Below are 22,335 nucleotides of genomic sequence, written 5' to 3' on the forward strand. Positions count from 1 at the left end.
GGTGGGACAAATACAACCGCCATCATGTCGAAAGCTGCTGAAGTCTTCGAAGAAAACGTCATCGAGGTGACGGAAGCAGATCTGAAGGACGACCAGAAGGAAGAACTGGATAAGTATACGGCACAGTTCCGGAAAGCTTGCCTACAGTCTTTCAGTCGCTCCAGAAGCGGGGAGACTATCAAGAAGACTCTGTTCCCTGCTCCCCGCCAGATCACAATTTCTGAGGATTCGGACAAAATGGCCGATATGATTCAACAGTCCATTTATCACGCCTTCGTTGATCAGTCCCCAGTACTTTCAAATATGGTGCACAACGCCGTTGTCAACTCCTTCGCTGGTGGGATACCTCAAGGATACAGGGGACCGGCATATTTTCAGCCGATTCCACCAAACCAGAATTATTCGAATTCGATTTCACAGCCGATCCAATTTTCTGTCGGGGGTTCAGGTGCTTCCTCATCATCAGCTCCTATGGGGTATAACTCCATCCAACTGTCTTCTGCACCATTCCCTCCAGTTAGCCCATCACCCTGGGGGGCACCTTCAGCCACGGCCGGTCAGAATCAATCGGCCAGTCAAGGAAGCCCTCCATTCCAGGCATCTTTCCAGACGGCCACTCGGCCGACCGTACCGCCATACCAGCCTGTCGCTCCAGAGGTCAACAAGACAGCAGAGCTCATGCTATATGATGAAACGAGTGGCCCATTCAAACAGCCGACCTTTACTACGCAGCCGGCTTTCACTCAGATGCCACCTGCTTTCACTCAGCCTCCGTTTATTCCGCCTCCGGTTTACCAGCACGTGCCAATACCTCAGCCAACGGTCCACTAGCAACAGCCAGATTGGTCGGCACGTATTGCGGAGGTGATGCAAGAACAATTCGGCTTAAAGCCGAAAGTACAAACTTACACCTACAGAACACCATACCCGTCTACATATGACCTATTGCCGTTCCCCCATCGGTATAAAGTTCCTGACTTCACTAAGTTTTCGGGGATGGATGACACTTCGACCGTGGAGCACGTGAACAGATTCATCATCTTCCAATGCGGAGAGGCAGCTACGCAGGATGCCCTACGGGTACGGTTGTTCTCATCATCTTTGTCTGGTTCGGCCTTTCAATGGTTCACGACATTGCCGCCAAACTCGATTATCACATGGGCCGATTTAGAAAGACAGTTCCACAAATACTTCTACGCCGGGGTGCATGAGATGAAACTGTCCAATTTGACCAGCCTCAGGCAAAGAAGTGACGAGCCGATATCCTCGTATGTACAGAGGTTTCGGGAAATCAGGAACAAGTGCTATTCCCTGGCGCTAAACGACGCGCAGTTGGCCGATATAACTTTTCAAGGCCTTCTGCCCCACATCAAAGAAAAATACGCCTCACAGGAGTTCGAGAGTTTGAGCCAGATTGTCCACCGATTGTCTGGACAGGAGGTACGCTCCTTTGACCCACGGAGGAATTTCTAGAAGAAAGTGGCATTCCTGGAAGAGTTAGAGGACGAAGAAGACATTGAAGTCGGACTTGCGGAGTGGATCAAGGGGAAGAAGCCGATATCATGCCCATTCGGCAAAAAGGAGCCGGAGGTTTTCGGCTTTGACACGACTAAGGCCGATAAAATCTTCGACCTTCTCCTCCAGGAAGGACAGATTATGCTCTCGCCATATCATACAATACCTTCTGCCGAACAACTAAAAAAGATGAAGTACTGCAAGTGGCACAACGCCACATCCCATGATACTAATGAGTGCAAAATCTTCAGGCAGCAGATACAGTCGGCCATTGAGCAGAGCAGACTTAAATTTGAAATGCAGACAAAATCGGCCAAGCCAATGAAGATCGACCAGCACCCCTTCCCCACCAACATGGTTGATACGGGAAAGAATTCACTCCAAACAAAAGTGCTGACGTCCGAATCGGCTAAAAAGAGTGGCCTCGTCGACCCCAGAAATCAAGCTACGCCTGAAGATGTCAAAGGGAAGCGGCGGATGGAGGATGATAGTGGCGAATCAGAAGAGCCACGCATTACTTCCCAGTTCCTGCTCCAGAAGTACCAACGGCAGCATGAACGCTCAAGGTCCCGGGAAGAAGCAATGCGACGGCATGAAGATCATTGGAGGTGCCCGTTTTTCATCCACTGTTGGGAAAACAACCTCAGGCTACCTTCAGCCGATAATTGCCCAGAATGCAACGGTCCATATCGTGGCAATCGGCCGTTCAACAGGTCTCGCTCCAGAGACGGAAGGCCAGAACCGATCAGCAGGAATTGGCGTAACCAAGATGACCAGCGCCCTCCCGTGCGTGATCGGCTGGGGGGCAGAAGTGACCGATATGATCGGTCGGAAGATAGACGCCATGACAGGCAGGGGGGCAGGACTGATCGGCATGACCGGTCAGAAAACAAGGCCAACGTTCACAGCCGGCTCGAAGAGATGGCCGATACTCGGGTGACAGACGAAAACCCGTTAGGACGCGAACCGGAGTGGGAACGCACCAAGTCAGGGGGCAGACCAATAAACCCCAGGTGGTGTCCCGAAGGATTGACCAAGTCTCAAAAACGAAGAATCCAACGTCTCCGCCAATGGGAACAGCAAGAAGAGGAAAGCGCGACGGACAAGAAAGAAGGAAGGCCTCGGGTGTGGCGCCCCAAAAGAAACGATAAAGGGGACGACGAATCGGCGGGTGACGAATCGGCAGCCGAGATCGGCATGGTTTTCATATTGCCGATGGAATTCATGACTCCCGCCGATCAACAGGATATATCGGCGATAGAAGAACAGACAGCACAGTTGGCTTTGGAGCCAATGATGGCCATGTTCGAAAAGCCCGAAGATGACGAATGACAACACATGAAGGCGCTGTTCCTTAAAGGGCATGTTGACGGCCGCCCCCTCACTAGACTGATGGTAGACGGAGGAGCTGCAGTCAACATCATGCCATACGCCGTGCTCCGGAAGCTTGGAAAAAGCGATGACGACTTGACCAAGACGGACATGATGCTCAAGGACTTCGAGGGCAACGTGTCAAACGCTCGCGGCGCTCTCTGCGTTGACCTCACTATCGGCAGTAAGACCCTTCCTACCACCTTCTTTATTATTAATGGCAAGGGGTCCTACAACATGCTACTCGGCTGGGACTGGATACACGCAAACTGCTGCATCCCGTCAACAATGCATCAATGCCTCGTGCAATGGGTCGGCGATAACATCGAGGTGGTCAACGCCGATTCCGCGTACAGCTTCGCGACAGCCGACATGCAGCAGTGGAGCTGCGAAACCGTCAGGTGCATATCCGGCAGAGTATGGGAGACCGATTTCCTGAAGGTCACCGATTTTGGCCTACAGCCGATCCGAGCAGTCGGCTCCGAAGACTCAGAGTAGATGGACCAGTTCGCCCGAGAAGATGGGAAGCTAGGGCACGGGTTCACGTCGGCCGATTCTTTAGAGATGATAGACTTAGGTGATGGTACCAAACCAAGGCCGACTTATATTAGTGCAAATTTAGACCCAGAATACAAGTGTAAATTGACAAATTTGTTAAAGGAATTTAAGGATTGTTTTGCTTGGGAGTATCACGAGATGCCCGGTTTATCGGCCGTACCAACAACCCGCACGGCGCTGCAATCCTAAGATTCTACCAGACATAAAAGCTGAAATAACTCGGCTAATCGAAGCAAAATTTATTCGGCAATGTCGTTATGCCGAGTGGATCTCCAACATTGTACCAGTGTACAAGAAAAATGGAAAGCTACGCGTTTGCGTTGATTTCAGGAATCTTAATCAGGCCACGCCGATGGATGGTTACCCCATGCCGACGGCCGATGTACTGATCGACGCCGCCGCGGGGCACAAGATTATTAGCTTCATGGACGGAAACGCTGGGTACAATCAAATACTTATGGCCGAAGAGGACATACCCAAAACGGCCTTCAGATGCCCAGGTCACCTTGGCTTGTTCGAGTGGGTGGTGATGACTTTTGGCTTGAAGAACGCTGGCGCTACATATCAGAGAGCCATGAATTACATATTTCACAAACTCATTAGCATTCTAGTAGAGATCTACATCGATGATGTCGTAGTCAAGTCCAAAGGTCACGAAGAGCATCTGGCCGATTTACGAAGAGTGCTAGAGTGTACCAAAAAACACGGTCTTAAGATGAATCCCAATAAATGTGCTTTCGGCGTATCCGCCGGACAGTTCTTAGGATTCATGGTACACGAACGAGGGATAGAGATCAATCAGAAGACCATAGCGGCCATCAACAAAGTCGTAGCCCTGCAAAACAAAACCGAATTGCAGTCCTTAATCGGCAAGGTGAATTTCATCAGAAGATTCATATCTAACCTATCTGGGCGGATTCAGGCGTTCACACCACTGTTGAAGTTAAAGCCTGACCAGGAATTCATATGGGGGGAGGAGCAGCGCAAAGCATTGGAAGATATCAAGATATACTTGATATCGCCACCAGTACTGGTTCCTCCTCAAACTGGTAAGCCGTTTAAGCTATACTTATCAGCCGACGAAAAAGCTATTGGGTCGGCTCTAGTCCAGGATTTTGAAGGCAAGGAACGAGTAATTTATTATGTCAGTAGACGACTTCTGGACGCTGAAACAAGATATCCTCCGGTGGAGCGTTTGTGCCTGTGTCTTTACTTCTCATGCACCAAACTCAGGCACTATCTACTGTCGGCAGAATGCGTGGTCGTTTGCAAAGACGACGTAGTAAAATACATGCTATCGCTGCCGATCTTGAAGGGACGAATCAGCAAATGGATCTTAGCACTGTCAGAGTTCGACCTGCGGTATGAATCGGCAAAAGCTGTTAAGGGTCAGGTCATGGCCGATTTCGTCGCTCACCACTGCGGACCGGAGATTGCCCTCGTAGAGCCGGCACCTTGGACATTATATTTTGATGGGTCATCATGTGGGGTCGGATCAGGAATCGGCATCGTGCTCATATCGCCTCGGGGGGCAAGCTATGATTTTTCTCTACTGATAGAAGTCGCCGCTACTAACAATCAAGCGGAGTACCGAGCTGTGTTGAAAGGCCTACAACTTTTAAGGGAGGTCAAGGCCGATTCTGTTGAAATCTTCGAAGATTCCATGCTTATTGTGGATCAATTGACCGGAAGGTCCGAGTGCAAAGATGACGTATTAAGAATTTATTATGAAGATTGCCTACAGCTCTTAAAAGAATTTAGATCGGCAGTAATCGAGCACATCCCAAGGGACCACAATGAGGGTGCCAACAAACTCGCCCAGCACGCATCTGGATATCGGCCAATTCTAGGCGCTATGGCTCTAGAACTCGCGGCCGATGACTGGCGAAAGGAAATTGCCGATTACCTGAAAGATCCGTCTAAAAAGGTGGAACGACGAGTACGTTTTCATGCTACTAAATACGTACTGCTCGAAGACGACCTATTCTACCAAACGATCAACGGTGTTCTACTCAAATGCCTTGGGACAGAGGAGGCCAAGACTCTAATGGGAGAAATCCATGAAGGGGTATGTGGGGCACACCAATCGGCCCATAAGATGAAATGGATGATCAGGAATAATGGGTATTACTGGCCAACGATCCTCGAAGACTGTTTCAAATATTATAAGGGTTGTCAGGATTGCCAAAAGTTCGGAAATGTTCAACGTGCACCCGCATCGGCCATGAATCCTATCATCAAGCCATGGCCGTTCAGGGGATGGGGAATAGACCTTATCGGCCAAATTTACCCACCATCAAGCAAAGGGCACAAATTTATTCTGGTGGCTACTGATTACTTTACCAAGTGGGTAGAGGCAATTCCGTTAAGAGCCGTGACATCGGCTATCATGGCCGACTTCGTAAGGGATCACATCGTCTACCGATTCGGCATCCCTCAGACTATAACGACCGATCAGGGAACAATGTTCACATCAAGGGAATTTGAGGAATTTACGACCGATATGGGGATCAAATTGTTGAATTCGTCTCCGTATTACGCCCAAGCCAATGGTCAGGCCGAATCCTCCAACAAAGGGATAATCAAGTTAATCAAAAGGAAAATCGAAGAACAGCCAAAGAAGTGGCATCTATGTTTGACTGAAGCCTTATGGGCGTACAGGATGGCTTGTCATGGGGCTACCAACTTATCTCCCTATCAGTTGGTGTACGGTCACGATGCAGTGTTACCATGGGAGTCAAGGGCGGGATCGAGGCGCATTTCGCTCCAGGACCAGTTAACGGCCGAGGACTACTCGTCACTTATGAAAAGGGAACTTGACGATTTGGCTGGCCAACGATTAAGAGCTCTGATAAGCATTGAAGAAAACAAAAAGAAAGTAGCCAGGTGGTACGATAAGAAGGTCAAAGTCAAACAATTCTCCCCTGGGGACTTAGTATGGAAGTTAGTATTGCCGATTGGGTCGAAAGATCCTAAATTCGGAAAATGGTCCCCTACATGGGAAGGGTCGTATAGAATCGGTAGATGTGCTCCAGGGAATGCTTACATCTTGGAAACAATAGAGGGAGAAGAATTTACTAGAGCTTTGAACGGAAGGTATTTAAAAAGATACTACCCCAGTATATGGGTCGGAGCATAAGGGATTAACTGTAATGCAATCACACATAGCCGATACAAAACGGTTCGAATACATAGTCGTCCAAATCAACCGATACATTCATTCGGTACGGGCGATGGGTTACACGGCCGACAAAACACGAGTCGCCCTTAGAACAAAAAATACAAATAACTAATTGTTCTTCTTCTTGTGCACCTTCCCAGTCCGATCCAACTCATTCATGATGCGGAGGTATGCTTCTTCTATTTCTTTCATTGAAGCCTCCGCTTCAACTTGACGAGGGAGAGGATGGCTCCGATCCATGGGCGGGCGCGAAGTTCCTGCCACTGCATCTTCAAGGACGACTCGCGGAGGAAGCGGATGGCTCCTGTCGGTTGGGGAGCACCGGCCGCCATTACTCTCCACAAACTCCAGGACCACACGAGCCTCCGCGGTGACGTGGTCTCGAAGTTCATCACGATGAGCCCTAATCAGCTCCATATCCTCTGACGACAATGGGTCCTCAGAGTGTATGAGCTCAATGGCACGTATGAGCTCAGGGCTAAGACGTTGGGGCTGAAACAAAGAAAGGTTAAAAAGGGGCGTCCTCTTCCTAAGATCTAAAAGGAGAAAGGGGAGTCGAGGCCAAAGTTTCACCTGGTTGACAGAGGAGGAAGAAGCCGATGAAGACATGACCGAAAACGCGCCGACGAGAGGAGCAAGAGAATAAGACCGAAAGCCAAACTGGTGCTTTCAGAAGGAAGTGCCTAGGCCGGTACTTATAAGAAAAAGAGGTGTGGAAATTTGGTAGGGATACGTCCCATCGGAAACGAAAAAGGTAATAAATAGGAAGGGCGTCACGAAGGATGGTCAAAGCAGATAGTAAATGTTCGTACAAAATAGTCAGTGTTTTTACAGATTGCCCAGAAGGGTATCGATAGCCGTGATTGCCCGATGCCGGATCTGATCGGCAGAGTCAAGGACCCGTTGGTCTTCATCCGCCGATCCGGGGACTTCTGATGCACTGTGGTGGAGTTTTAGGGCCTCGTGGGCGAAGCGCTGCCTCTCTCGTGTCAAATCAGTAATGACAGAAGGGAGTTCTTGGAGCCTTTTCTCTTCGGCACTGATTGCCTTGGTCACTTGCTCCATCTCCTTGGCGAGCTCCGCCCTTCGACGCTTGAGACGGTCTATTTTACCGATGATCCCCGGGCGGGAGTCCTCCAGAAAATGGATACGTCGGTGCGCCTCTTGAGCTTGACGCTTGAACGCGTCCTCCTCTTCACGAGTCTTGGCCAGCTTGGCCCGATCGGCCATGTGACGAAGGGCTCTAAAGACCGGGATCCTCATAGACTCAATAAATGCCGCCGGTGCCAAGGCTTCCTCCGCCTCTTCTGGTACTCGCCCGCTGACGTCACCGAAGAGCTGCCGAATCGGTGAAGCGTCTTCGACTAATCGGCCGATGTCCCCTTGAAGGAGGGATCGGATACTAGCAAGTTTGGCTCGTACGTCGTCAGGAATGGAGCTCAAGGTAATTTTGCGGGAAGCGACTTCTTCATCGTCGGAGAGGACAACCGCAAAAGAGAAGAGGCTGTTGTCGGGGGTGTCTTGTTCCTGAAGATAATAAAAAGGAAAAATGAATCGGCTGGGAGTAAGAGCAAATCGGCTGAGCAAAGCCGGAATGTAACTTACCACTTTGAAACGAATTTCTTCATGCTGCATTTGGGAAGTCGTCACACCTTGCTCAGGGGCTTGCGCCATGGGTTCGTCAGAAGAGGAAGACTCCACAACAATCGGTGCGGTGCTTGGACCAGCTCCCCGAGAAAAGACCGGTGGTTGGGGAGCGTTTGGTGTGCCGATGACCTGTGTTAGAGAATTGAATAAGTGTATTATGCAAATATCAGGGAAAATCGGCGAAATAGTGCTATACCTCAACGGACGGAAGCGGGGGCGCGTCAATGGCCGATTGGGCTGCTGCCGATTGTTGAGTGTCCATGGGAATACTCTGTACAGTCTAAGATAAGGAGGGTTAATATCAGAACAACAATCGGGAGAAATGAAGCTTGGGTTTACCTGAATGGCCTCTAACAACAATGATGCGGCGGCTGCCCCAGCTTGTACGACGGCTTGGGTATCGGCATCTTGGATGACCTGAGAGGGTGGTGCAGCCGGAGTCTCTGCCGATACGAGCACAGGAGGATCCGCCGATTCTATACGAGCTCGAACTCAGCGACTGGTCTTCTTGGTGATCCTCTTCTGGACTTGTTTCGATCGGCCGGCAATCACGTCTACGGACGGAGCATCATAGCCGATGAGAGGATAAGTGGTGTATGGATGATGATGCTCTATTATCCGACCACTCCGGCTGTGTGTTGGGGGCGTGCGATTCTCGGCCTGAAAAGAATAAGTAGAACCATTAGTATTCAATCACGTTGAGAGGAGTAAAAATCGGCTAAGGAAAATACCTCGGCGTTCGGGTCAATGTTGGCTGGATCCAGGAGGTTGCAGTATGCCGATGCTGAATTGCAGAAGAGAAATTGCTTCCAATCGGCCCACGAGAGTTTGAACGGCTGGACAGCGAAGGGAGCTACTAGCCAGTTGTTCAGGTCAATGGTACTGGAGTCCGGAATCCGGTCTCGTAACCGACTGTAATCCAGACCAGATGTGAGCTCATCTCTAAACTTGATTCGGCCAGCATAATACACTTGAATCGGCAGCTGACCCATGCCGAACTGACGTGCTGCAGTGGAAGGGTTGTAGAACTCATACGTAGGGGCATCCTTCCCCGAGAAGAAGTTGGCTGGCAAGATTCCTGGCTTGATTAACTCATCATAGAGCTCTTCATCAAATCGGCCAGTGGTCGAATCAAAGTAGGTTGGGAGTTCAAAGACCGGGTCATCCCGCTGATAAGGAAACCAAATGGTTACATCCTCATTAAAGCCGTTATAGAAGCATCGAAAATACTCGGCTACCTTTGTAGCAAAGTACGTGCAGCCTGGGAAAGCTGACGCTGCTTCACCAAAGGACATGCATCGGCGACGTTCGGTAGGGTCTTCTGCCGATTCGATGTTGGGGAACATCATACGGTCCACCCTTTGCTGAGTGATCTCGCTCATGTAAAGGTTCAGCCACAAGTTGATGAACCACCAGGGTCCGCCTGGATTTCCGATCGGCTCTCCCTTGGATAGTCTGATGCCGATTTGATGGAGCATGTGGTACGCCGCCCCTAGCAAATGTTTCCCAAGAGGGACATGGTTTCCCCTGGACAGTGCTTCAGCTAAAGCCTGGGTATTGGTTGACGGGCCGGCGGCTCTTCCACAAAAGAAATGTTTTTCTAACCACATCATCAAGAAGGCCGTATGCTCCCTATTCTCAACAGACCCGGTTCTTTTATTGCTTCGGATGAATCCCTTCCACCCGCCAATTCCCCTTGTGTCCAGCCGATGTGACGTTGCGGCTAAAAGGTGGAAAGGTGTGTCCGGGGAAGAAATGTCAAGGCCGGTCAACAGGACCACATCGGCCAGTGTTGGGGTCATAGGTCCGTGCCCAAATAAGAAGGCATTAAGTGCATCAGACCAAAAATAAGAAGCCGCTATTACCAACGGCTCATTTTTCTCCATCTGGGACAAGGACAGGTTGATGCACTGGCCGATTTTGAGCTCCTCCCATGAGACGCTCTTTGACGCGGCTACCCGTTGGTACCATTCCCTCCAACCTGGGGTTTCATTCGGCCAGGACCTAAAAGTACCCAACCAGTGGTATAAGTCCATGTCGGACAGTTTGAAGGGTATCCTGTGGGTTTCCAAATTGATAAGATCTATTGGATCTGGGTTCCCCATAGGTCCGAGACAAACAAGGCCGGGATTTCCCGTAAGATGGATGGTAATGCGATGCCTAACTGCCTAAAAAAGGAAAGGGGAGTGTAAAAAAAAGTAAGAAACAGATCTAAAGTAAATGCATTACCGATAGAAGAAGGATTCGGTATTTACCTCTGGGATGAAGTTCTGAGTGATCGGCGTGGTCGCCGGTGCAGATGCGGACGATGGGGCCGCGATGGGGATCGCCATTGGGATCTCCGATGAAGCTCCTTCTTCTGTGGATGGAGCAACGGCCATCGCCACTACCGCCGGAGACGCTACTTCTGGAACGTCGCGCGCTGGAGAGCTGCCGGAAGGAGCCACCATTGGAAGAGAAGGGGAAAAGTAACAGGAGGATGGCGCTAGAAGGCTCCGGCGGCAAGGGAAGGATGCTGAAGAAAGAAGAGGGCGCGCGCGCTGGGAAAGAGAGACGTGAGCTTGAAGATGAAGTGCGAGGTGAAGCGCTATTTAAAGGATGCCTGAAGGAGGGTAAAAACGGAATTTTCACCACGCCGGCGTTTCGAGTTTTTTGGGAGTAGTGGCTGTCGTGGGCGCCCGTTTCGAAAAGATTGCAATCATCAGCTGGAAGACCGCGAAACGGAAGGATATTTTCACTGCGGCCGTTTCGGAGAGGAGGTTATAAAGAATTTCGAAGTAAAAGACTATGTTTTACTCCGAAACTAGGGGGCATGTGTTGACGCCAGATTTCGTCACTAGTAAAATCGGCGCCAAGAAGAGAGGGAATCGGAGAAGCACAGTTGGGAATCGGTCGAATGGTGCTACAGTGCGAGATCGGCCGATGACTTTTTGTCTCGCTTCAGGTCGAACGTGCCGGAGTCCCAATCGGTTGCCTTTTGCCGATAAGGAATCGGCCGATTAGGAGGATGGGTTAATTGGGCCTGTATGAGCTTGGAAAGGAATAAAAGGATGAGGTGAAGATCAGCCCATGAAGCGTAGAGTAACCAACCTAGCACGAATTGTGCTTGTAAATATTCGTTTTCTGTTTGAATTAGGGATAGAGTTCTAGTCGGTTAAGAAGTCATCTGTACGGGGCTATAAATAGCTACCTTTGTAAATCTATAATCATCAACCAATCAATACAACAAACTACTTTTTCCTCGTACTTACTTTCAAGCAGGCGACTTCGCCAATACTTTCCTCTTTTTCACGAGTTCGTGCGGGTTGGCAGGGCTGCATCAGTTTGATCTCCGGCCGATTCTGTAAGTTCCGCTTATCGAGTAACATCTAAGCTTTAACTTCGGGGTATCGCTGTTGTTTCGTTTAGATTTATTCACTAGTTATCGATATTCACTAGAATCATAGGGTTTTACCTGTTTTTCTAGTTTTATCACCAGTTATCCAGCTAGGAATCGGTAGTGTCGGCTTCCTTTACATTCTGCCATCAAATTCATCTATTGCCGATTAGATCTGTTCCTAGTGTTGTTATCATAGCTTTGTAGTTTTCTGTCTACAATGCTACAGTGATCGGCTGCTTTATAGCCGATTCCTTTATTAAGGCAAATCGGCTGATTCGCTGATAAGCTCTCTCGAGATTGGAAACTTAGCCGATCGTGATTTCTGAACCTGACACGTATCCTTCCTTGTCAATCAACAGGTCAGATTGGCTGGCACGCCGCGCGAACCGCACCAGGGCAATCACCCGAACAGGAGCTAAGCAGATTCTCCCGGGTCGTGTGTCGGACGTTGGGATTCGGTTGACCGATTTCTAGTGCCAACAGGTAGTTTACCTTGGGTACACACGCTTCTTAGTGGAAGGACACAGGTACCAAAGTAAGAAGTGCTATAATTTTTTTTGGCCGCAATCGCATGCCGATTAAACGGTGCTGCAGCTCCGACATTCCTTTCAGGTAGCTTCCGCAACTTTTGAGGAACAGGATCCCATGTTACCTTGGAAAATGATCCTACAAGATTTGGATTTAGACGAGCAATGTTTGGAATTAGTTGGTTTATTAGCATACAGGACAGAGAAGAAAGCGGAGGTAAGTTAATGGAAATCTAGGAATATAATTGTGCATGGCTTTAAGATTAATGCTATCACATTCCAACTGTCAAGGTCTAAATGTTAAGGCCATGCTAAGTTCAAGATTATCACAAGTTATGGTTATTGTACACTGAGTCACTTATGCAGGAGATCATCGCAAGCTAGAACTTCTATTATGTGCAATATACTTTGTTCGATAATGCAATTATGCAAGGTGGTCTAGTATGCAGTCCCCTCCGGTTACAAATTTAGCCATTTAAGTAGACTTATAACAAAAAATTAATTTCCCATATTAGAGAATATTATTGGTAGAGATTTTGTGGCCATTTGAGGAACTTTATTACTGCCTTTGTTATCACAAATATAAGTCCTTTTAGGACATTAACACAGTCTCCAATATGGTACTTCAACTAAAAATATCTATAAAATATATTATCATTAGAGTAAAGTGCATGACCGACTGTGTCACTTAGGTCCCTACACTCTCAAATTGCTTATATGAGGAACTAAATATAGCCCCAGGTGTAATTTAGGTCCATATCCTCCCAAAATGTAGATATGATTCCTAAGCTTGGCTTTAGAGTATCATCTAGGTCCTCATACTTTGAAAATGCAGTGTCATCCCACCTAAAAGATATGATAGGATTAAGTATTGTGATTTCAAGCACGACATTACTTTCATTACCTCCAATTCTAACTAGTTTTGTAGCCCCTTCAGCTTATCCTCATATTTTTTTGCCCCTTCAGCTTCTCCCCATATTTCATTTGGTAATTCATGGTCTCCAAAAATCTCTAGTTCTAGTTTGGCAAGTTTAGCTATAAAGTTAAGTTTGAATAATCTTCCAAAAATCTAGTTTGGCAAGTTTAGCTATAAAGTTAAGTTTGAATAATCTTCTAAAAATAGAGTACGACTTTCATGTACGCCTAGAAAGCTAAGATGTTGCCTCCAAAGTGAAATATCGTCAAGCTTCCTGGATTCAAACCCATAAATATTCTGTACACATGGCAAGCTAAATTCACTTTAATTGATTATGATTAACCTATATTTATAAAAAATAACTTCTATCAAATTGATTGGGATGACACCACATTTTGAGAGTATAGGGACCTCGGTGACACCCAAAGTTATGTTTAGATATCTAGATCTGCATTTTGAGAGTATAGGGATCTAAAGACGGAGTCAAATCTACAATTTGAGAGTATAGGGACCTAAGTGACACAGCCGAACAAATTTAATGACTGATCATGCATTTTACTCTTATCATAAATAGAAGGAGTTGTTTATTATTAAAATATTATGATAATAAATCTAGTAATGTCAATCTTCTATTTTTATTCTATAAAAAATTTAAGATATTGATTGTTGAAAATTTACAAGTTTGACATAAGACAATCATAGATGGACATACATTTGTGATAAAAAATGTAAGTTTGTATAAATGATTTAGCTTGCATTGACTTGGTATCCCTTGTTTTGCTTTGCACATTCCACAATAAGTGTGTCTTTAAATGGTGTGATTGACACAAAAGGACTTTAAATGTGTCGCAACATCATGGAGTTAGTGTCTTGGAGTAGTAAGATCTGTTGAGCTTCAAAATCATCAATTTATATTTTTTTTTGTTTGGAAGTAGTTGATTAAAAAAGCAACGTAAATAATTCTTATTCAAAGATAAGCATACAAAAGAAAAGCAAACCCCTCTTTGCTATAATAGTAAAGTAACATCAAACGAAGCTACAACACGATGACTAGCACAAGTCATACAATGTGTCCTCCTAAGTGTGCAATGGCAATCATGGATGTGACACCTTAGTTTCCTATGTATTGGAAGGACAACACTTTCCATTGAAATTCCTGTTGTTGGGGCACACCCCACACAAATGTGTGGTACTTGCCGACCTTCTTGTATTCATCTGCCATTTTCAGCACCAGGAAGTAGTTGTTTCCAATGCCAGCAGGCATCATGCTTGCCCAAAGCACATCAACGAGATTAAGGTATTGGTTATTCTTTGTCAACTGCTGCACAACAGATTTCCCAATCTGCCAGTACAAGGCATCATGGAAATTGTATATTTGTTGCCACCCTTTAGTCCAATCTGGGACACTATATGATGGTGGTGCTTGCCCTTGAGTTTGGCCTGTTGGGGGTGCACCAGGGGAACTAGGTGATGGTGATGGTGGTGGCTGGTTGTACCCTGGTGAAGTTGCAGGTGTGATGGAGCTCATTGGTGGCGATGGCGGTGGTTGGTTATTAGCTTGATTGGTTGGAGGTGAAGCAGACGGACTAGTTGGTGATGGAGGTGGTTGGCTATAGGTTGGAGATGTAGCAGGTGGACTCAAAGTTGGTGAAGGTGAATAATTGGTTGGAGGTAAGGTAGGAGGGCTAGATTGTGGTGGCGGTCCAAATTGTGGAGGAGACAAGGTAGGAGGGGTTGAGGGTGGTTGAGGTGGCGGGTTATTTGGCTGATATGTTGGAGGTGTTGTTGGGGTATTTGAGGATGGTGGAGGAGAACTAGATTGTTGTGGTGGTGTTGCAGGGGGGCTAGATACTGATGGAGGTGATTGGCTGTTGGTTGGAGGTGTAGCAGGTGGGCTCAAAGATGGTGGAGGCGAATAGTTGGTTGGCGGTGTGATAGGGGTAATTGAATATGGTGCGGGAGAAATAGATTGTTGTGGTGGTGTTGCAGGGGGGCTAGATTGCGATGGAGGTGGTTGGCTATAAGTTGGAGGTGTAGCAGGTGGGCTCAAAGATGGCGGAGGTGAATGGTTAGTTGGAGGTGTTGCAGGAGGACTAGATTGTTGTGGAGGTGTGGTTGGGGGACTAGATTGTGATGGAGGTGGTTGGTTATAGGTTGGAGGCATGGTAGATGGATTTGAAGGTGGTGGTGGCATAGAGGGTGATTGTGCTAGCGGCGGAGACTGCTGTGGTGGTGTGGCAGGAGTACTAGATGGTGGTGCTGCAGCAGGGGTGCTTGTAGGTGATGGAGGTGGACTTGATTGTTGTGGTGGTGGAGATTGTTGTGGAGGTGCAACAATGGGACTTGGTGGTGATGAAGGTGGTTGACTATAGGTTGGAGGTGTAGTAGGTGGACTCAAAGTTGGTGGAGGCGAATGGTTGGGTGGTATGCTAGGAGGGCTTGATTGTGGTGGTGGCGATTGCATTGGAGGTGTAGCTGGGGGACTAGATTGCGATGAAGGTGGTTGGCTATAGGTTGGAGGCGTGGCGGATGGATTTGAGGGCGTCGGTGGTGTAGAGGGTGACTGTGGTTGCATTGGAGATTGTTGTGGTGGTGTGGTAGGAGTATTAGACGATGGTGGAGGTGACTGGTTATTTTGCTGATATGTTGGTGGTGTGGCAGGGGTGCTTGAAGGTGATGGAGGTGGACTTGATTGTTGTGGTGGTGGAGATTGGTGTGGAGGTGCGGCAACAGGACTTGGTGGCGACGAAGGTGGTTGACTATAGGTTGGAGGTGTAGCAGGTGGACTCAAAGTTGGTGGAGGTGAATGGTCGGTTGGTGCACTAGGAGGGCTTGATTGTGGTGGTGGTACAGATTGGGGTGGAGGAGTGGTAGTAGGGCTAGAAGGTGATGGAGGTGGCTGGTTATTCGGCGGATATGTTGGAGATGTAGTAGGGACACTTGAAGACGGTGGAGGAGAACTAGATTGTTGTGGTGGTGTTGTAGGGGTATTAGCTACCGGTGGTGGTGGTTGGCTATTGGTTGGAGGTGTAGCAGGTGGGCTCAAAGATGGTGGAGGTGAATTGTTTGTTGGAGGTGTGGCAGGAGGACTAAATTCTTGTGGAGAAGGAGATTGTTGTGGAGGTGTAGCTGGGGGACTTGAAGCCGGTGGAGGAGTTTTGTCACTTGGAGGTGTGGCTGGTGGGCTAGACATTGGTGGTGGTGGTGACTGTTGCCCATAGGTTGGGGTTGTGGCCGGGGGACTGGATTCTGATGGTGTGGGTGGCGAGCTTGGAGCCACTGGAGGAGGTGGTGATGGGTGGTCATTACCTGGATATGACGGAGCCTCTGCTGAGCCACCGGATGGTGATGGTGGCGAGTCTTGCTCATCATCACAGTCGGTGTTCTTCGGAGGTCCATGACCATCACCATGCGGGTCCGGACCATGGCCTGGCTTTTTGCAGTGTGGTTTCTTCACCGGCCCAAGCCCATTATCACCGTCACCTTTGTTGGAGCTTTGCCCGCCGTCACCTCCGTGGTCGTTCTTGTCACCTTTGCTGGAGGTTTTCCCTGCATCGCCTCCCTGGGAGTCCTGATCACCTTTCTTGGAGTCAGAACCATGCGCCTTGTCCCCAGACTGCTTCTCGTCAGCTCGGGCTATGTGGACGGTGAGGAGGAGGGTGAGGAGGAGAAGAACTACTATCGATCTCATGGCGTAAGATCGCTGTCCTATAGGCAGGGCAGCAGTTAGCTACCAAGAGAGGTTCTTCTTACTGGCTTGTGTTGCATGGGCAGGGCGATACCTCTATTTATAGTAGTGTGGCTGGCACTTACCTATAGCTTGCTAGGGTTTGCTCGATCCAATACGACCGAGTTACAGAATCTTCTCTCTTCTCACCGGCCTTGCTTTTGTTAATTCAGTATCAGCTGCCCAGCTTAATACAATCACCAGGAGTTCACGTCGATCACCGTAGAAAAGGAATCTTAAACTTAACAATGGCCTTCCATTACATGATAATTTATCTGCTATTTCCGTTGACATTTTGCAGCGCGCACTGATCTCCGCGCGCACAGAGCATCTAACCTAAGGGATCGTGCCAGTCAATTGATATTTTCTGACATGGCTAGATCAGAAAACTGAAACTATCTATGCACCGGCTTCCCAGTGAGCAGGTTTACCTCCAATACAATTCACTGAGCAAGATTTAAGTTTGCTTCAGAAGAATCCTTGGGCGATCTAGTGTGATATACTCCTAGATCTGATCTTAAGTTGTTAACCTTGGAAGGTCGAAATTAAAAACTTAACCTGGAGGGATCAAGATGTAATTAGTATAATATATCTGTAGCATAGATCAGCACACGAACCCAGAATGGACGGCACAGTGAAGTCGCCTCCCTCTCCATGAATCATCCCATATCACGTGAGGCACTGGATCTTGTAGCCATTTTGCAGGTAGAGATAGAATCTATCGAACTCAACACCTAATCCTTTCTGACAGTTGAAAATAACTCCCTCACGTGAGGCACTGAGTATGTTTAGGTTGCACTGAGTATACATCATATCACTTGATCCTCTTAATACCGAATTGGTTTTTCCTTCCATCCCTGTTGATTGAATGAATAAAGCCCGCAGGAAATGGAAACATGGGCAGTGTTTGATCAACTATCAGGCCATTATATTTCTTTACATCTTTGCAGGGAAAAAGAGATGAAAAATAAGGGAGAAAGCAGCAACGATTAATATGGAAAATGGAGCATGTCACCATTTCTTGGAATCAATCCATTGATCTTTCAGGCACACTTTGTCTTGACTGTATCTACAGTTATGCAAAGGTGCAGATTCCAAATGTTCGAAGAAAGACCAGGTAATTTACTCCCTCCATCCTAAAAAGAGAGCTCTTTTAGTTTTGGCCTAAGTCAAACTTGATCAACTTTATATAAAAATGTACCAACATTTATGATACCAAATAGTGTATCTATTTGGTGTCATAAATATTGGCACTTTCTTGTTGATCAAATTTAAGATGGTTTTACTCAGAATAAAACTAAATGAGCACTTACATCTGGAACAAGAGGCGTAGTTTTGGAGTGTGAAATCTAGAATTTCTAGGGAAACAGCCTACCTTGACCTTGGCAAGGTTCAATAGTTACTGACGTCATAGTCCACATGAGGTAAGTTAGCTCTGGAATTAAGCATCTTTGCATCGGGCTCACAACGATGATGCATGTACATGTGGTTGGATTCGTCCAAGCATGGTATTCGGTAACTATTCAGCGGTTAAAAATGACAAGCCTTAGAGACCGAACAAGAGACACGGACATACGGCCAAATGCGTAAAAGAATATAGCATGAAAGTCATACGCAACAGCACTGGGGCTGGTTCAGTCTCAAACGCGGGATCATAATTCACAACTAAATACAACAATTTGGAAAATGAATCGATTTGAACCAACACTTTTGCATTGTGTTTCAGCCCAACTAAAAGGTGCTAAAAATCACAGTTTTATTGTCGTAAATTAATCAACACTTTTGCATTGTGTCTCAGTTCAGGTCCCAACTCCGAAACTACTGATCCTTCAGCTCGTCAAGGCATCTGGGTTGTGTGGGCTCCTGAGCACTCTCACCATGCTCAGCAGGTTCTCACACGACGAGCCGCCAGGGCTGGTGCTCGCCGTCTCCGCCGTCTCCTTCCACTCGGCCGCCATCTCCTCACTTCCCATCACCTCCTGACGTGCATGGCAACCTGCACCCTTGTAACACTGGTAGAGAAATGACCTTCTATCCAGCTACATATGTCTCGGTCATTTTTAACCCGGGATTAAAGGAGTTTTAGTTCTAGGTCAAACGGCCACCACCGACGGAGGCTCTTTAGTCGCGGTTGGTAATATCAACCGAGACTAAAAAGTCCCTTTAGTCTCGGTTGTAACGGCCATATCCCACGAGGAAATTTGGTGGGGCATTTAGTCCCTGCTGGTAACACCAGCCAGGACCAAAGGCCATCCATTTAGTCCCAGTTAGTATTTTCAGCCGGGACAAAACATTTAGTTCCGGTTGGAACCAACCGGGACTAAATGCTCGCCCTATAAAAATCAGCTTCTTCCTCCCAGAGCCTGAGCCACTCGGACCGAGAGCTCGGGCTCCTTCTCCATAGCGACCAAGCAAGCTTACGGAGGTGCTATCCGGTTTTTTCCCTCAATTTTATGAGGATTTCACTCGTCCAAAATATTATTATAAAGGTTAGCTACTTCATCCTCCCTTCATTTATTGTTATTATGCTTTGTTTTATGCTTTAGAGATAGAGAAAATTGAGTTTTTTAGAATGAGGGAGAATGGAGAGATTTTTTATTTATACATACTTTTGAGCTAGAATTTTATGGATAGCTTGCTTGTTATCTATGCTTCATATTAGATAAAGAACTTGATCAATATTAGGTATGAGAAAAATACTGTAAATGTGTTTATAATATTTAGTCTTTGCAATAAACATAAGGTAAATAAATTAGGTCAAAGAAATATAATTTTGTCCTTGCTACAATTTTTTCGATAGTTTGCATGTTAAATTAGAGTGATATTAAAATTACACCAGTCAACCTTCATATCATTCACTAGTTCGATAAAAAAATGTTAGAATTCTGGAATAAGACAACAAAGATACACTAAAATCTACAGACGATTCATAGTAGACTTTATGGAGTTAAGAATTCTAAAATAATGGTAGAATAAAAGAACTTCGTGTCCATAAATTCTGGATAAATATCATAAAGGAATCTTGCAATTGTAATAGTTGTCCAAATACTTTTTGGAACCATATTTTCATAAGGCTTGTCCCAGTGGAAGGTTTCATTGCACTATTTCCAAGGATGCCACATCATCCCATGAGGTGTATTCTCATGAATAAAATAGGGAGTCCCAGTGCACAGTTTCATTTCACTATTTCATAGGATGCCCATGACATTTAATTGTGAGGCATGTGATTGGATATGATTAGATAAAATGAAACTCTATAGCTCCCAATGTAAGTTTCAATAGGTTTCATAGTCTTGGAAACCGTGTATACACAGTTTCATCCTGATGAAACTTCTTGCCTCTCTCACTTCATAACTACCATGCCATATCATCACCTATGCTGATGTGTCACCATATTTAATGTACATGAAACATCTATGAAACTTCCACTAGGATTAGCCCAGTACTTGGTCCGAGAAGCTCGTCGTCCAGCCGGAGGCCGACGTCCCACACCTCGCAGGAGTACATGCAGTTGGTGTACTGGTCCGAGACCCTCGGCCAGCACACCATCGGCACGCCGCCGGCCATGCTCTCGGTCGTCGAGTTCCACCCGCAATGCATCACGAAGCACCCCACGGCCGAGTGCCGCAGAACCTGCTCCGACGAGATTCTCCCTGATGCACCATAGGAATGGTTGACCGCTCACCGCGAGGCCCCATGCGAACTCGCCAGCTGCTCTGGCGTCACCACCGTGAGGCTGCCGAAGTTGACGTACGGAGTACACGACGGAGCGCCGCTCCTGCGTGTCCTCTGTCCAGCCAGGCCAAGCACTCGGTGTCCTGCTTCCAAAGGCTCTGATCTGAGGCCGGTCGAATAGTCGTCGCTGTTGAGGTTCTTGTTAAGGATGGAGCCTAGGGGGCCGATGGTGTAGATGCGCGGCTACTCGGCTCGGAGCGCGGCGAGGACATCGGCCTCGAGGCCATCGAAGGTGTTGAGGATGAGCGCGCCGGCCTGGGTGCACTTGTTGGACTCCTCGTCGTAGAAGCGGAGACGGATCGAAGTCGTTTGGGTCGGTGGTGCGGATGAAGCTGGAGAAGTCGCCGAGGCAGATCGGCGGCAGGCCAGGGATCCAGTCGATGACCGTCTTCTCGAGGTAGCCGTTCGTCAACAAGCTCTCATCTGCAGGTGATGAATCAGGATTATCAAGTACTATATTCGTATTGGTGAAAAGGCTACTACAGATGCTTTGCTTACCCTTGAGCGGCACGTATCCTCTTTCCTGCAGCTCCCGGAGCCTCATGTGCGTCATCAGCGACGCCACGCTGGCTGTCCAGAACACCATGGTCGGGATCCCGAGCTCCTTCGCCACGCCCACCGCGAAGCTCATCAGCATCGTGGGCAGCACACGCAGGTTACCGGCGGCACGCCCGGCGTGGCGTTGAGCCGCGTGATCAGGTCCCTGAACGGCGCCGCGCAGCGCGTGCTCGTGGACAGCGCGACGCTGCGGCCGTAGTCCTGCTTTTTGCCACGGTCGGCGTCGGACAGGCCGTCCGGGAAGGCCTCGAAGCGGAACCCATCTTGGCCACGCACGGCGCCGGCGCCTTCGGTGTCCTGGACGCGGCGGTGGTTGTGCTCGGTGTTGACGAAGGTGACGTAGGCGCCGTGGCGATGGAACAGCTTGGCGAGCTGCAGCGGCGCCGGGTTGATGTTGCCAGCGCCCGGGTATGGCACAACCACGACGTGCGGCCTCGCCATGCGGCTAGCTAGGCATTGATTGGTGGCTTGGTGCGTACCTTGCGGTGGACTTAATCAAATGGAATGGCCCGTCCGATCCCGTCGCTGGAAGCCGAGGAGAAAGGAAGGATACTTAGTTATGCTTGTTTTTGAGCAGTCTTAAACTATATCAAGATGGGCTTCGTATAAACTTTTCAATTGTTACACCTGCCGGCCGCTTGATTGTAGTCTTGAGCGAGCTTGTATGTGAGGTCCGTGATCATACCTTTTGTCCTCACTGCTGTCTTGATCAAACAGTGTCGTCTGTTTCTGTTTAATATAATTGGCAGCTCTCCTGCCGGTGCGTTTAAAAAAACAGTAATGCTTGTGGACCGGAATATATTATTATGTTCAAATTTTTCCTTTGAATATATTATGTTCGAATTTTCTTTGTATCTAAATTCCCTTCATTTGAATCAAAAGACTTCACCGATAGTAACGCACGGGTATGCACAATATATAGCGGTGATACTCTAGTATCAATGACCACACTTCATTGTTAATATTAGTATTTCACGCTGCATAACGAAGCATCAATGACCATTTCTTCGTAACTTTGTTTTCTACTAATGGAGGTGCACGTGCCATAGGCATGTGTATAACTAAAATATGATAAACAATTGTTACAAATAAGACAATCAATTGTCAAAGAAATTAGAGTAATCAATAAATTTATTATATTTTATAACAGATATACATATCAGTGTCGGCGTTGTCTAGCTCAATAGCATATACCCTGCTGCCGCAACCTCCTCTACCTCG

The 22,335-nt window shown here is 47.6% G+C and overlaps 1 protein-coding gene and 1 pseudogene across 1 annotated transcript; both read right to left on the reverse strand.

Moving 5' to 3' along the window:
- Nucleotides 1-14,033: 14,033 nt before the first annotated feature.
- On the reverse strand, nucleotides 14,034-16,867 carry LOC117844739 (uncharacterized). The gene has a single exon (XM_034725512.2). It carries the CDS (start codon nucleotides 16,783-16,785, stop codon nucleotides 14,206-14,208), a length of 2,580 nt encoding a protein of 859 aa, XP_034581403.1. The 5' UTR covers nucleotides 16,786-16,867; the 3' UTR covers nucleotides 14,034-14,205.
- Nucleotides 16,868-18,650: 1,783 nt separating this feature from the next.
- Nucleotides 18,651-21,555, reverse strand: LOC117853887 (7-deoxyloganetin glucosyltransferase-like; annotated as a pseudogene).
- Between the last annotated feature and the right edge of the window lie 780 nt (nucleotides 21,556-22,335).

This window comes from Setaria viridis, chromosome 1 (genome assembly GCF_005286985.2).
Source record: "Setaria viridis chromosome 1, Setaria_viridis_v4.0, whole genome shotgun sequence".
In the NCBI taxonomy this organism is placed as follows: domain Eukaryota; kingdom Viridiplantae; phylum Streptophyta; class Magnoliopsida; order Poales; family Poaceae; genus Setaria; species Setaria viridis.